Source organism: Staurois parvus, unplaced genomic scaffold (assembly GCF_062004578.1).
Source record: "Staurois parvus isolate SC_StPar_1 unplaced genomic scaffold, SC_StPar_1.0 ptg000634l, whole genome shotgun sequence".
NCBI lineage: Eukaryota > Metazoa > Chordata > Amphibia > Anura > Ranidae > Staurois > Staurois parvus.
The window spans coordinates 9,039,316-9,053,802 of NW_028318430.1; the positions used below are offsets into that span (position 1 = coordinate 9,039,316).

At 41.4% G+C, this 14,487-nt stretch overlaps 1 protein-coding gene across 2 annotated transcripts in view; it reads left to right on the plus strand.

Moving 5' to 3' along the window:
- The first annotated feature begins 10,531 nt into the window (after nt 1-10,531).
- Nucleotides 10,532-14,487, plus strand: part of ADPRHL1 (ADP-ribosylhydrolase like 1) — a 47,959-nt gene continuing 44,003 nt past the window's right edge. The window contains exon 1 of one of the 2 annotated variants that reach the window (XM_089693547.1): nt 10,532-10,827. In XM_089693547.1, the coding sequence (XP_089549673.1) occupies nt 10,614-10,827 (214 nt within the window). In that variant the 5' untranslated portion in view covers nt 10,532-10,613. The remainder of the gene's footprint in view (nt 10,828-14,487) is intronic. The other variant, XM_089693548.1, reaches the window with a different exon arrangement.

Below are 14,487 nucleotides of genomic sequence, written 5' to 3' on the forward strand. Positions count from 1 at the left end.
TTGCTCCACCGGGGTACCCTTTGGGACTCGGAAGTGATCCTGGTGGGTTATTACGCGCCAAATAGATTTCAACACAAATTTTTTTCTCACTTGTTGAAGGTGATTTCGCACCACCAACGTGGTATTCTCTTATTGCTGGGTGATTCGAATGTTGCTCTTAATTCATCTGTCGATCGCCGTTACCCCGACGGGAGGGACCCCTAGCCTCGACCTTTTTCAGGAATCTAAATTGCGTGATACGCTGCAAGCTTATGGTTTGGTTGATGTCTGGCGGGAAATGCATCCTACGTCGCGGGAATACACTTTTTACTCAGCCCCACACCTGAGCTTTGGTAGAATAGATCACGTTTTCATTTCCTTCCAACATTCATCTTTAATTCAAAAGATTGTCATCTCAACCTCACCCTGGTCTGATCATGACCCATTGGTTTTTTCACTGTGTCTTTCTAGTATGGCTCGGCCCTCTTTTCTGTGGAGACTCAATAAATCCCTGCTCACCACTCAGGCTTCTTGCTCCCAGGTTCTTTCACACATTCAATCCTCGTTTACGGACAATGTGGGTTCTGTATCCTCGGCCGTCTCTCTGTGGGAGGCTCACAAAGCAACCACTAGGGGGTCACTTGATTCAGATTGCCTCATCCAGGAAACGGGCCAGAGAGAAGAGGATGTTGGAATTGACCTCGCGATTGGCCGTGGTAGACGCTACTTGGAAAGCCTGCCCGACTACGGCCAACAGGAAAGCTCGAGATGTGGTGGCTGCTGAACTAGGTTTTATATATGTGCCAATAAACCGGGGGCCAATGTTGGCCAAGAAGCTTAATTCGCTAGGTTGCATGCATAAACCTGTTCAACTCTAATTAAGGGGCAGTGGCCTTACCTCGGACCCTGTGAGGATTACTCATAGATTTGCAGATTTTTTGTCCTCTCTTTACCAAAAACCGAACACTTTTGTCGCTGAACATGCTGATAGTTTTTTTGCTGAGCTGCATCTACCCTCTTTATCTGTTGCAGCCCATGATGCCCTGAATGCGGATATCTCTGAATCTTTATCAAGCCATCAAATCTTTGAAATCCTCCAAGGCTCCAGGCCCAGATGGGTTTTCTGGGCTCTACTATAAAAAATTTGCCACCGTTCTGGTTCCTCACTTGATGGCCTTTTTCAATTCTTTGAAGCAGGGTTCCCGGCTTTCTTTGGAGTCTTTTCAGGCACATATTACTAAGATCCCTAAGAAATCTGAAGATGCCTTTGAACCGCAAACTTTTAGACCAATCTTGCTGCTAAATGTGGACTTGAAGATTCTGGGAAAGGTTCTGAGCACCCAAATTAATAAGTATCTACTCTTACTTATTCATCGAGATCAGGTTGGCTTCGTTCCGGGGTGACAAGCTGCTGATAACATCCGTAAAGTCATCCATCTCATTCATATTTTGCATCGCCGCAGGCTACCGGGGTACCTTTTATCCCTGGACATTTATAAAGCGTTCAGTTCGCTTTCTTGGGAGTACTTGACATATATGCTGTCTAGATGGGGATTTGTTGATGCATTTCTGGCTTGGATCTCAGCTTTATATTCGTCTCCCTTGGCCTCTGTTAAATATTCGGGTTTAGTTTTCCTCATCTTTCCCTATTTTCAGGGGCACGAGACAGGGATGCCCATTATCACCTGCTCTTTTTGTTCTCTCTCTTGAACCTCTAGCTGCAGCCGTTCGAAATCACCCGGACATTTCTGGTGTTCCCTATGCCGGCACTCAATACAAGGCCAACTTTTATGCGGATGATGCTCTTTTGGTTTTAACCAATCCTTTCATCACTCTCCCCAATCTCCAGGTCATATTGGACCGTTTTTCGACTATATCTGGCCTTCGCATTAATTTGTCTAAAACCACAATTTCCCTACCGTTGGGCATCCCGTTCCCTGGCTTATCTTGGCGTTACACTTACTTCCTCCTACTCTGCCTTATTTTCGGCTAATTATTACCACTTATTGCGCTCTGTTACTTCCCTGCTTCATTCTTGGCAGTTTCTGTCTTTATCTTGGATTGGCCGGATACATGCTGTCAAGATGACTATCTTGCAGAAGATCCTGTACTTTTTCTGCACTCTCCCTATTCAGGTCCCTACTTGCTTCGTGTACTGCAAAGCCGGATTCTCCGTTTCATTTGGGCTCATAAACGTCCCAGAGTGCCTAGAGCCATTCTGTATTACTCATAGATTACAGGGAGGTTTGGGAATTCCACATGTTTCTATCTACTACTTGGCAGCTCAGATTTCCCAGCTGTCTATGCTTCATGCCAAGACAGATATCCCGTTATGGGTACTCTTGGAATTACCCAACTGTGCTCCGCTTTCTTTAACTACATTGCTTTGACTCCCTCCTAAATTGCTCCCTCCGGATTTGAGCCCTATCATGCTTCACAGTTTAAGAATCTGGGATTCTGTAAAATATTCGGGTCATTTGATTTCATCATTTCTACCTCTTTTGCCGATTGCGTATAATCCTGTATTTCCGCCAGGCCTATTACATCCCCCTTCTTTCTCTTGGTGGACCTCCCATGGCTTTGTTATTGTACAAGATTTTCTGAGCGCTCGTACGTTTCCATCATGGGAATCTCTTCGAGAATCAAGGGGGGTCCTGCCACGGGAATATTATCGGTATTTGAAGTTGCACCACTGGGTCTTAACCCTCTGTCGTACCTCTACATATCCTTACCGCAAAACGCCCTTTGAACACGTCTGTCAGCATTCCCCAGGGTCCCCTGGTCTCATTTCTGTAATTTATGCCTCCTTTAACAGTAGGTCCTCCTCACCACCCCTGTCTTATGTCTCTCAATGGGAGCAAGAGCTGGGTGTCTCGATTGCGGCGGAGGATTGGCGTAGGGCCTGGGGGATGGTGGTGAAATGTTCATTCAATACAGTCACTCTTGAGGCAGCCTACAAAGTTCTCCTGCGGTGGTACTGGGTCCCGGCTTGGACTGCTCACTTTAATCCGACTGGCGGAGATAGGTATTTCCGGAACTGTGGTCTACATGGATACATATTGCACATTTGGTGGTCGTGCCCAAGATTGATAGGCTTCTGGTCTATGGTTTTTGGTTTGCTACAAATGCTATTTCATATTACGGTCCGTAGGGATGCAAGGGTGGCCCTCCTGCACTGCCTAATTTTGGGTCTGTCTAGGTCTCAGCAGAAATTGGCATCCTACCTATTTATTTTGGCCAAACGTGCTATAGCTCAAGCTTGGAGAACCATTTCGGTTGTCTTCCAGGGGTGGAGACCCGGATGAATGCTATGTTGATCAATGAACAGATGTCTAGCGTTCTTCATGATTCTCATCCGAGATTCCTTAAAGTTTGGGAACCTTGGATTATTCCTTGCCATCCCTGCCTCCTACCAGTTATGGCCTCTTATAGTCGCTGCCTGTGCTAGCCCTGGATCCGTGATTCTTCTAGTTTTCCTTTCCTCCATGTTTTTTTTCTGATTCTTTTTTTTTTTCTTCTTCTTTCTTCTTTCCTCTTCTTTTTCCGGTAATATCATGGATTGCTGCTGCTATTATTTAGTTCGGCTTTTTGCCGTCCCTCCTTGATGTCATTAAACATTCCGTTATTTGGCTAATTCAAGTCAGAATGTATCTAATTATGTGTTATTGTTCTGCTCTGCCCCTGCGTGGGTGTATCTTGAGCTTGTTGTATTCTTAAAACAAAACTTTCTTAATAAAAATATTGAAACAGAAAAACGCATTTCAACATGCAGTTTGTGTGTATATATATATATATATATATATATATTGAAATATATTTTGAAATATATTGAATATGGCCAAAATTCTAGCATTTCAAATATATGGCAATATATTTGGGAAGAATTAAAAAAAATATATATTTCAAATATATTTTTCTTCCATGTGTTTCTCTTCAACAGCTCTAAACATAATATTACTCCATACATGTACACACTCTCTTGCCTCGGTACTTTGAGATCAACAGGAGACCTTAAATAGTATACTGTATGTAATCCTCTCCTAAGCAAAGTTGCCAACTGTGCCTTCTACAGCTTTGTGATGCTTGCAGTTGTTCATTCTTCACAGCAACAATAGTGCTAACTGACCTGCCATTGTGTCTTTTAGTCACCAGTCACTTCGTTGTGATTTAAAATCACACGATTTGTGTGCGATTTCAGGTGCGAGTTCTGAAGACTTTATTGAGATTTTCAACAATTTCTTGCAATTTGCTTTGCGATTTCTATTATATTCTATGCATGTGAAATTGCAATAAACTTTAGAAATCGCACTGCAGTAAATCGAACATGTTAAGACACTGACATTCACATTTATTAGATGCAATTTCAATTTGCAAATCGCACCGGTATGACTGGGCACTTAGACAATTACAGTAAGCATCTTTATTGGTAGTTGGTCTCCATTCTTTACTCAATAGATTGTTCCTGTTTGTTGCTTACTCAGCAGTTCTCCAGTAGGCCCTTTTTCATCTTTGGGACATGTGTGTTTTAATATAAAGTTCTAGCTGACTCAATACTCTGTTGTATATCCCTCTTTAAAAACTTTGATGTGCAGAGTGTCCCATTGTAAGGTCTCATTTACACTGGTACTCCTGTGTTAGATTTTCTAAACACAGGAGAAGTAATTTGGGATATCCGTACACCTGAATGAAGGGCTGTCTTTACCTGCATGGGATTCCAGGTGTTTTGTGTATCCATTTGCAGGCAGTTCCATTTATGTCTACTTGGATGTAGCTGCTGCATGGACACAATTGCTGGTCCCAGTTTGACAGCTGTGCCGGTGTGTGTCCTGAATGCAGACAGCGTGCAGTCAAAGATGCACACACGGTTGTCAAACTGAGACCAGCAGCTATGTCCGTGCCGGTGTATGGACAAGTACACCCATGTGCACGAGGTCTTAGTCTTCCCAGATCAGTATTGTCTATGTAATGAAAAATCAGCGAGCGCTCAAGATTCTGATGAGGTCAACAGCATGTACACTAAAAAGGAACCCAAAAACCTTATATAAATATTCATAAACAATAGGTGCAGCACTGAGAAAAATGAATATATAAAAAATGTAAAAGTGTACAAATGACAATATGGAAATATTATAAAAGTGATATCATGGAAGTGACTCACTACAATGAGCGAAAAATAAATATGTGCAACTGTGAAAGTAAATAAACAAACAAAAGAAGTGTTCATATAATGGTGAAGGTCTGACAAACACCGGTCAGATAATTGTGCCGCAAACAGATCCTGTTACACAGGTGATATCAAAGAATTTCATGTGACTTTGATCCATGTGACCTTAATCCATGCAGGGAATATTATAAAAATGCACACTCACCAGATGCGCATAGTAAAAGCGCAATGTGTTGAATCATATAATGACCATAAGGTCTGCAGGAAGCCCCCTTTAGGTGGACCAGACAAGCTCTGCAACTGTTCTCCGGATACCAACGATGGGGGCACTATTCCTTCCACTGACACCAACAAGGGGCATACTGTTTACTCCCACTGACACCAAGACATTTTCTACTCCAGCTGGCCACAGTCTGGCCCTCCTAAAGTTTGAAGGACAGTAAACTGGCCCTTTGTTTAGAAAGTTTGGAGACCCCTGATATAGTGTATCTTAACAAAATCGAAATTGTTGAAATCATCATGTTGCGATTTCACCAGCAGATGTCTCACTTGTACCTTTATTAGAAGTTGACAAAACTATCCTTACTTTTGGTCAGAGATGTGTACCAAGCTGCACACTTGAGGATAATGCTGAAGAAATAAATAGTTGTGTTATCTTCAGATTTATTTAATAAAGAGTGGAAATACACAGTGCTTAATTCACAAATCTGCCACACTATGAACATGTTTCAATAGACAGATGCCACTTGCTTTTAGGTGCATTTAATTTGCATTTGAAATCAGATTGGAATGCTTCTGAGATCATTCAAAGTTAAAGTGTGTGGAAACTCTATTAATTTGTGCTCCGATATAATCTGTTAAATTTACCATCAAAAGGGTTTTATCATACCTGTTCAACAAGGGCAAAAACAGTTGTTCAGCCAGCCAGAAATCGTGTGAACTGATATCTTCCTGTACTCTCTGCCTCTGGACTCCTCTCAGTGAACATCATTCCCTGACATCTCTGTAGACTACAAGACACCTTCCCTTTTATGGAGAAATAATGGAGGTGTTATGTAGTCCTAACACTTCCTGTCACCATTGAGAAAAAAGTGTGGTAATGCCAGGAGAGGTTAAAATCAAGGAAAAAAGTATGAAATAAGAAAATCCAGCTGCAATACTATCATATTTTGTTCTCTGGGTTTAATTATGCTTTATTTAATTCATTTAATGCAGATAACTTTCGCCTAAGCTGCACCAACCTGCTTCAAGCTGCTTTTGTGTTCCCAATGACTTGTATGTGAAAAGATTCTGTTCTGATACATCTACACAGCTACTTATAAATGTCAGCCCTTTCATAATGATGTTACAGTTTTGTGTAGATGCTGGCAGGTTGAATCAGGACTGCTCCTAGTTTTTGATGATGATATTTACATATTGTAAAGCAGTATAAATGTAAGTGGTCCATATAGTGAACTTGGTGTAGAGTTATTCACTTTCTGGTCATTACAGTGGACAAGGTGACACTCTTCACATTTGGAGTAAGAGAGATTTAACCTGCATACATGGAAAGGATTATTCACAGTAAAAGCTGAGAAAATGTGGAATAGACTCCCTCAAGAACTAGTTGTGGCCAGCTCAATTGTTTGCTTTAAAAAAGAGCTGGATGTATACCTAAATGCACAAAATATAACTGGATACTAGTCATTTATAGGTAACAACACCAGGGCTTTTTGCTCCAGGGAATATCTGGAGGAAATATGGAACAAACTGGGCTTCTGGACCAACTGTGGACATAGGATTGTGTATATGGAGGATTTCTATTCATTTATTTTCTCTATTGGTTGAGCTAGATGAACCTCTGTCTTTTTTAAACTGTGATGGACCGCCTGGCACCCTACCTGGGTGCTTCCATCGGAGAACTGCTTCCTCACCACTGGGTGGGACACAGGACCAAGGTATTATAGCTGGGCATTGCACCCAAGGACTAGACAACACTAGCTTAGGTGCAACTGGAACTCTCTTTACTGTCAACTCACACAGAATTTGTACCACACAGAATCAGGTAAGAACTTGATCACATTATCCTAAACAATGCAAACTGTAAACAGTAATATCATCAGTGCTTCTAATGAATATCTAACAGTGATCTAATCAAACAGTCATCTAATTAACAGCTACCATGTTACTAATCTAATTAATAGTAAGCTAATCAACAGTCAGGCACCCAGACCAGCCAGGAGCCCACCCCAGACAGCCCAGCAACAAGCCCACACCCCTGGATATACAAAGTTCATTACACATGCTGTCTTTCAGGTTTGCCTATCACATGTATAATCTGTCCACCAGAAAAGTTATCATAAGAAAAAGTGGGATTCATTTATCTTCATAGATTTATTATTATTACACCTTTCCATCCAATCCGGAAGGGAAGCTTTATTGTCTTTGTTGTCAGAGAATTAATGCAAGCCTCGCTCTCAAGAGTTCATTACATTATTATCGGTTATCACAGACTGATTCTCTCCATGTGGTCAGAGGCTGAACTGAGCTATTTTCCATGCTGTAACTGGGAGAAGCAGACAAACTCCCTGGTCTCCTCCATGGGCCATAATCAGTGGGAAGAAGGCTAGCCTGCAGTTCCCTCCAAAAGCCCCTGTCCCGCTTGGGTCTGTCACACTAACTATGTAACACCAGCCAAAATGAACAAAATAAAAATCAATAGCCCATCAAATGGCAAAATAACAAATAGCTTTTTCTGCAATATTAACTGCAAGCCAGAGATCTCCCCTGGTGTACTTATTTTCTGCTGCTAGATGTCCTTAGCCTGATGGCCAGCATCATTCAAGCCACCCTGGATGTATGTCCAGCCACAGGAAATCTTAGTTTGGGATATACATCCCTGAAGAAATACTCCCCTAAATGTACCACTGAGTACAACATCCAGCCACTGCATACAGTATTTCAGCCTGTCATAGACTTTCAAAGGTTGCTGACAACAGGGCTGGTCAGTGTGCCTGTACCAGTATTTGATGCTGACAAGCCAAACCATTTCCATGTTCATGATTTATTTAACTGCAGCAGAGAAGAATCAGGTCTTGATTCCTGCAAGAAACAGCTGTGTTGTGTGGCAGAGCGAAACAAATCTTAGGAATGGATGAACAGATACAGTGGGAATCGAAAGTTTGGGCACCCCAGCTAAAAATTTGTATTAATGTGCATAAAGAAGCCAAGGAAAGATGGAAAAATCTCCAAAAGGCATCAAATTACAGATTAGACATTCTTATAATATGTCAACAAAAGTTAGATTTTATTTCCATCATTTACACTTTCAAAATAACAGAAAACAAAAAAATGGCGTCTGCAAACGTTTGGGAACCCTGCAGAATTAATAGCATGCACTGCCCCCTTTGCAAAGCTGAGACCTGCCAGTGTCATGGATTGTTCTCAATCATCATCTGGTAAGACCAGGTTATGTCAATCTCAAAGGTTTTAAATGCCCAGACTCATCTGACCTTGCCCCAACAATCAGCACCATGGGTTCTTCTAAGCAGTTGTCTAGAAAACTGAAACTGAAAATAGTTGACGCTCACAAAGCTGGAGAAGGCTATAAGAAGATAGCAAAGCGTTTTCAAATGTCAATATCCTCTGTTCGGAATGTAATTAGGAAATGGCAGTCATCAGGAACAGTGGAAGTTAAAGCAAGATCTGCAAGACCAAGAAAAATATCAGACAGAACAGCTCGCAGGATTGTGAGAAAAACAATTCAAAACCCACGTTTGACTGCACGATCCCTCCAGAAAGATCTGGCAGACACTGGAGTTGTGGTACACTATTCCACTATAAAGAGATACTTGTACAAATATGGTCTTCATGGAAGAGTCATCAGAAGAAAACCTCTTCTACGTCCTCACCACAAAAATCATCGTTTGAACTTTGCAAATGAACATATAGGCAAGCCTGATGCATTTTGGAAACAAGTTCTGTGGACCGATGAGGTTAAAATTGAACTTTTTGGCCGGAATGAGCAAAGGTACGTTTGGAGAAGAAGGGGCACAGAATTTAATGAAAAGAACCTCTGTCCAACTGTTAAGCATGGGGTTGGATCAATCATGCTTTGGGGTTGTGTTGCAGCCAGTGGCACAGGGAACATCTCACGAGTAGCAGGAAAAATGGATTCAATAAAATTTCAGCAAATTTTGGATGGTAACTTGATGCCATCTGTGAAATAGCTGAAGTTAAAGAGAGGATGGCTTCTACAAATGGATAATGATCCTAAACACACCTCGAAATCCACGGGGGATTACATCAAGAGGCGTAAACTGAAGGTTTTGCCATGGCCTTCACAATCTCCTGACCTCAACATAATTGAAAATCTATGGATAGACCTTAAAAGAGCAGTGCGTGACAGACAGCCCAGAAATCTCAAAGAACAGGAAGACTTTTGTAAGGAAGAATGGGCAAAGATACCTCAAACAAGAATTGAAAGACTCTTGGCTGGCTACAAAAAGCGTTTACAAGCTGTGATACTTGCCAAAGGGAGCAGTACAAGATATTAACTCTGCAGGGTGCCCAAACTTTTGCAGACGCCATTTTTTGGTTTTCTGTTATTTTGAAAGTGTAAATGGTGGAAATAAAATCTAACTTTTGTTGACATATTATAAGAATATCTAATCTGTAATTTGATGCCTTTTGGAGATTTTTCCATCTTTCCTTGGCTTCTTTATGCACATTAATACAAATTTTTAGCTGGGGTGCCCAAACTTTCGATCCCCACTGTACATATAATATAAATCTTGTGGCAGATAAAATAACTCTATTATATGTGTTTTATTAGTATACTAAGCTGCTTTTAGTACTGTATGGTAAATTCTTGTTTTTTTTTTTAATTTGTATTTTTATTTTAAGAACAATACAAATATTTGTTTATTTTTTGTTTTGCATTGCAATTTATTTGCAATTTGCAGTTTAATTTTTTTGCAAGTTGTTCCTTCCTTATTTTTATTTTACTTTTTTCTTTGTGTTCCTTTTTTCTTTTCTAGATTCTATTAGAACCCTATTCCTCTCTCTTTTCTTTTTTTCTTCCTCTCCTCCCGGTAACCAATGACATTTGGGTGATATGTAAGTGCTAGCCTTTGTACAAATTTTGTTTTCGCATAACCAAGGTTTTTGTTAAGATATTATACAACAATTGACTGATGTGATTGTACTAAAAATAAAAGATTTTCTAAATTAAGTAGGGGACAGGGGCCACTCAGGTGGAATACAGTCATGGTGGTATTTATGTTAGCAGTTTCTAATACTTGTACTGTGAATGGACAATGTCCAGTTGCAGGGATGTGTTCAGCAAAGGGGGAGGATGTTGCAGGTCCTGATAATGGCAGTGCTACCTTTTATAGTCAGGGACAGGAGCTCTGCCAGCCAGAGTGACACTAAAGTTAGACCCAGTAGTTGTCAGACAAAAGAGGAGTACGAGCTGCAAGGTCCTCTAATCATGGAGAAATTCACAGCTGCTATGCTGCTGGCCGCAGTTGGGGACTCTTTAGGCTATAGAAACTTCAGCTGGGAAATCTGTTCTTCAGGTGTAAAGATCCACGAGGAACTGAAAGGACTTGGAGGTATAGACAAGCTGGTGCTATCGGCAGACAAATGGCCTGTCAGCCACAACACCTTAATGCATATGGCCACCGCAGAGGCACTTGTCACAGGTAAGTCTTTGTCTTTAATGAAGGTGTGTATTAGAAAGGAATCAACATCTTGTCCGATCTAAATTCTTCTATCAATGCACAAAGTTGTATGCTTTCTAGTATTGATATTGAAAATGTATCTCTGCTGTGTAATTCCATATTTATTTTCTTCATTATAGGCATCAACCATTTATGCAGCGCTTTATATACTGTTCATTTACAATCTAAAGCGGGCTGTGCGGATGGAGATTCCTCCATCTAAACAAACAAGGTGGATGAAGGAATCCCCCATCAGGACATTATGCTCTGACAGCTGAACCTAATTGGCTGCAGTCGCTGATCAAGAAATGTATTCCAGGTTGTCCCTTTGGCAGAAGTCGACCAAACAACAAACTTCTGTCAAGGGTGACACTGATTGAAATTCAGCCAGTCCCTGCTGAACTGATCGATCAGTGCATGACCAGCTTAAGATCCCTAAGGCAGGCCACTAATATGGGTGGAAGTAAAGAAAATAGTTTGATTCCCCATCAACACAGTCAGTATTTATGGGGGACTCCCTCCTGCAGAACCATTGTGTTTTGCCAGCAAGGGAGCCTTCCCTGCCTGCAGAACACATTGATCACTGCTGGCAGTTATAGCCACTGGCTAGGGTTGTCACCTTATCCCTTTAAACCCGAACACATATTATTTACACAGGTTCTTAGGCTAATTTAATGCAGAAAAGGCACTAAGTGAGTTTAGTTACCACCTAATCAGCCAGAAAACTCTGTGTAATTAATATGTATTCGGGTTTAAAGGGATGAGCTGGCAACCCTACCGTTGGCAGTGATCACATGCAAAACAATCTGACCTGGCTGGTTGTACTGAAGTCAATCGGTGGATCATATTCAGTGCAACCAGCCTGCCCATAGCTGGATCGAAACTCAGCTGGTCCCTGCTGAACCATCCCAGATTTGATCCACCCTTGATTGGTGTAAGTCACATGCAAACATACAAGTACAAAGGGTCAATTTAAGCTGGCCATACACTGTTATTTTTATTTGTTCAGCCAGGAGGCTGAGGAAAAAAATTAACTGATTCCTCCGTCCGCACAAAGGAGGTGAATGGAAGAATCGCCTCCAACCAGGACATTGTATTCTGACAGCGGGACCAACAGCTGTCAAAATACACTGACCAGCAGCTGCAAACAATTGAGAAAAATGTTCTAGCTTGTCTGTTCAACAGAGGTTGTCAAAGCATCAACTTCTGTCAAGTGGGAACAGCCACACATTGGGGTTTTTTTACTAAAGCTGGTTCACTCAGAATCTGGTGCACTTCTGCATGGAAAACAACCAGCTTCCAGGTTTTATTGCAAAAGCTTAATTGAACAAGCTAAGGTTCGAAGCTGATTGTCTACCATGCACAGTGGCATCAGATTCTGAGTGAACCAGCTTCAGTAAATCACCCCCACTGATCAAAATTTGGCCAGTCCCTGCTGAACTGCAGTGAATGTATGGCCAGTTTTGGACAGGAGCCAATTAACCAACATATGTCGCATACCTGACGAAGGGGTCCTGTGCGGCTCCGAAACGTTGCATTTTCTTTTGTGATGTGATCTGTTTTGGAGTAAAAACCTTTTTTGGACCATATTGGAGATCCGTGCTGTGCTGGCAAATATGTACATCCAAATAACCAACACGTCTTTGGAGTAGGGGAGGAAACTCATACTAGCATGCAAATAGTGTTTTGACCAGGATCTGAAGTGGGGACCCCACTGACACAAGGTAGAAGTGTTAACCACTAAGCTACTGTGTTTTTCAGTAATCTCAGTGTGTGACCTTCCCGTCTTTAAATAAAACATATGCTACAGAGTACTGATTTCAAGAGGTGAAAAGCAGGAAAGGGTCCAAAACATAATCTGCTTCTGAAAATGGTTAGTTGCCAAGGAAATGTGATGCTCATTTAGTTCTTAAGCATGTTTATGTAAAGTGCAGTCAAGCTATCACATTCATTTTACAGTTGTTTCAAAGACCCGTGATAGTATCATATTTCATCCATGAAAATTTAAGTATAGGATTAGTAAGAACAAAATGTTATTATAGATTATACATTAGAGCGCTTGACAACTGAGAGTCAGCATTGATGTCTACATTTGATGTAATGTGATTGTCCTTTCAGGAACCTTCTAGTCAGTAAAGCGTCAAGAAAGTTGCAAGTGCTATTCTTTTTATACATAGCACCACTGTTCCAAATGTCACCATAGGCTTTTATACTGTATGTGTGTAATTCATCCAAAAATGACAAACCAAAAGGCACCTGTTTGAAAAAAAAAAATAACATGTAACATTACCTTTTTTTTAAAATTTTATTTAGATAGATAGTTACTGTAGATGTTTATATAGAAATGAAAACCTCATTACCACCTCTTTACAAAGCACATGTTCTCCATTTACACTGGTTTCTCTCTGTACAAAGAAAACCTTAAATCTAACATATATAGTATTTGCACAAACATTTGCACACAGTGTAAAGCTAGAAAACCAATCATTACATTTTTGGTTTGCTTCGGGGGACCCACACAAATGAATGGAGTTCATGCGAACATGGTGGCTACCAAATAAAGAGAAAACAGGTGGCGCACACACCTAGTGCATTATCCAAGGTTTATTGTAAAGAGTAAAAAATAATAAAAACATACTCACACACGAAGCATGTATCTAAAAAGCATAGAAAAATGACGATGGCCACAACGGCAGGCAAGGTGTCCTCACTGTCAGTGCGGTCAAATGGCTGAAGCGTTTCGGGGACGAATCCCTTTCCTCAGAGCTAATGACCAGCCTCTAATGCAGATGTGTAATGGATGAAAAGTGGGAGCCTTGCTGGTGATGCCCGTCTGAGGAGGGCTGCACCCCTGAAGCATTTCCTTTGGTTTTCGCTGTCCTGATACCCTTGGCTTCCCTTTTGGCTGTGCATATCCTGAGGTGCTGGAGAGTACATACAATGGTGGCTACCAACCCTAGGACCTCAGTGCTGCAGTAAGCATATATGAAATTAAAGCAATACTAAAGGTTCAGTTTAGAATATAAAAATAAAAAACATATTATACTCACTTGCTCTGTGTAATGCTTTTGCACAGAGCAGCCCCGATCCCCCTCTTCTCAGGTTCCCCGCCGGTGCTTCTGACACCTGAGCAGGCGCACTCCCAGGCTGCTGCTCTGTGTGTCCATTCACACATGGAGCCACGACTCACCCCCACCTCCTCTGTCTCCTTGGTGGCTCACTGGCTGTGATTGACAGCAGTGGGAGCCGCGGCAGAGAACCAGGACAGCTGTGGTTCTTGTGTACATTGCTGGATTGCAATGGGGCTCAGGTAAGTATTAGGGGGGCTGGGGGCACTGCTACACACAGAAGGTTTTTTCCTTCATACATAGAATTCATAAAGGTAAAAAAGCGTGAGCCTTTACAACCACTTTAAATGTATGAAGAGCACAAATAATAATACTTTGGTGTTAGCTATTATTTTCACTTTTTTTCTGTTATTATATAAATCCATTACAAACCCATCACACACACTTGTGCTTGTTCACACCGGAACACTGTGCAGGGAATCCATGTTCCATGCACGTTCTTGCATTCAAAATGCACTAGGTGTGCAATCTTCTTTGGATGTCAATAGATTCCTAATGACACCCCAAATGCAGA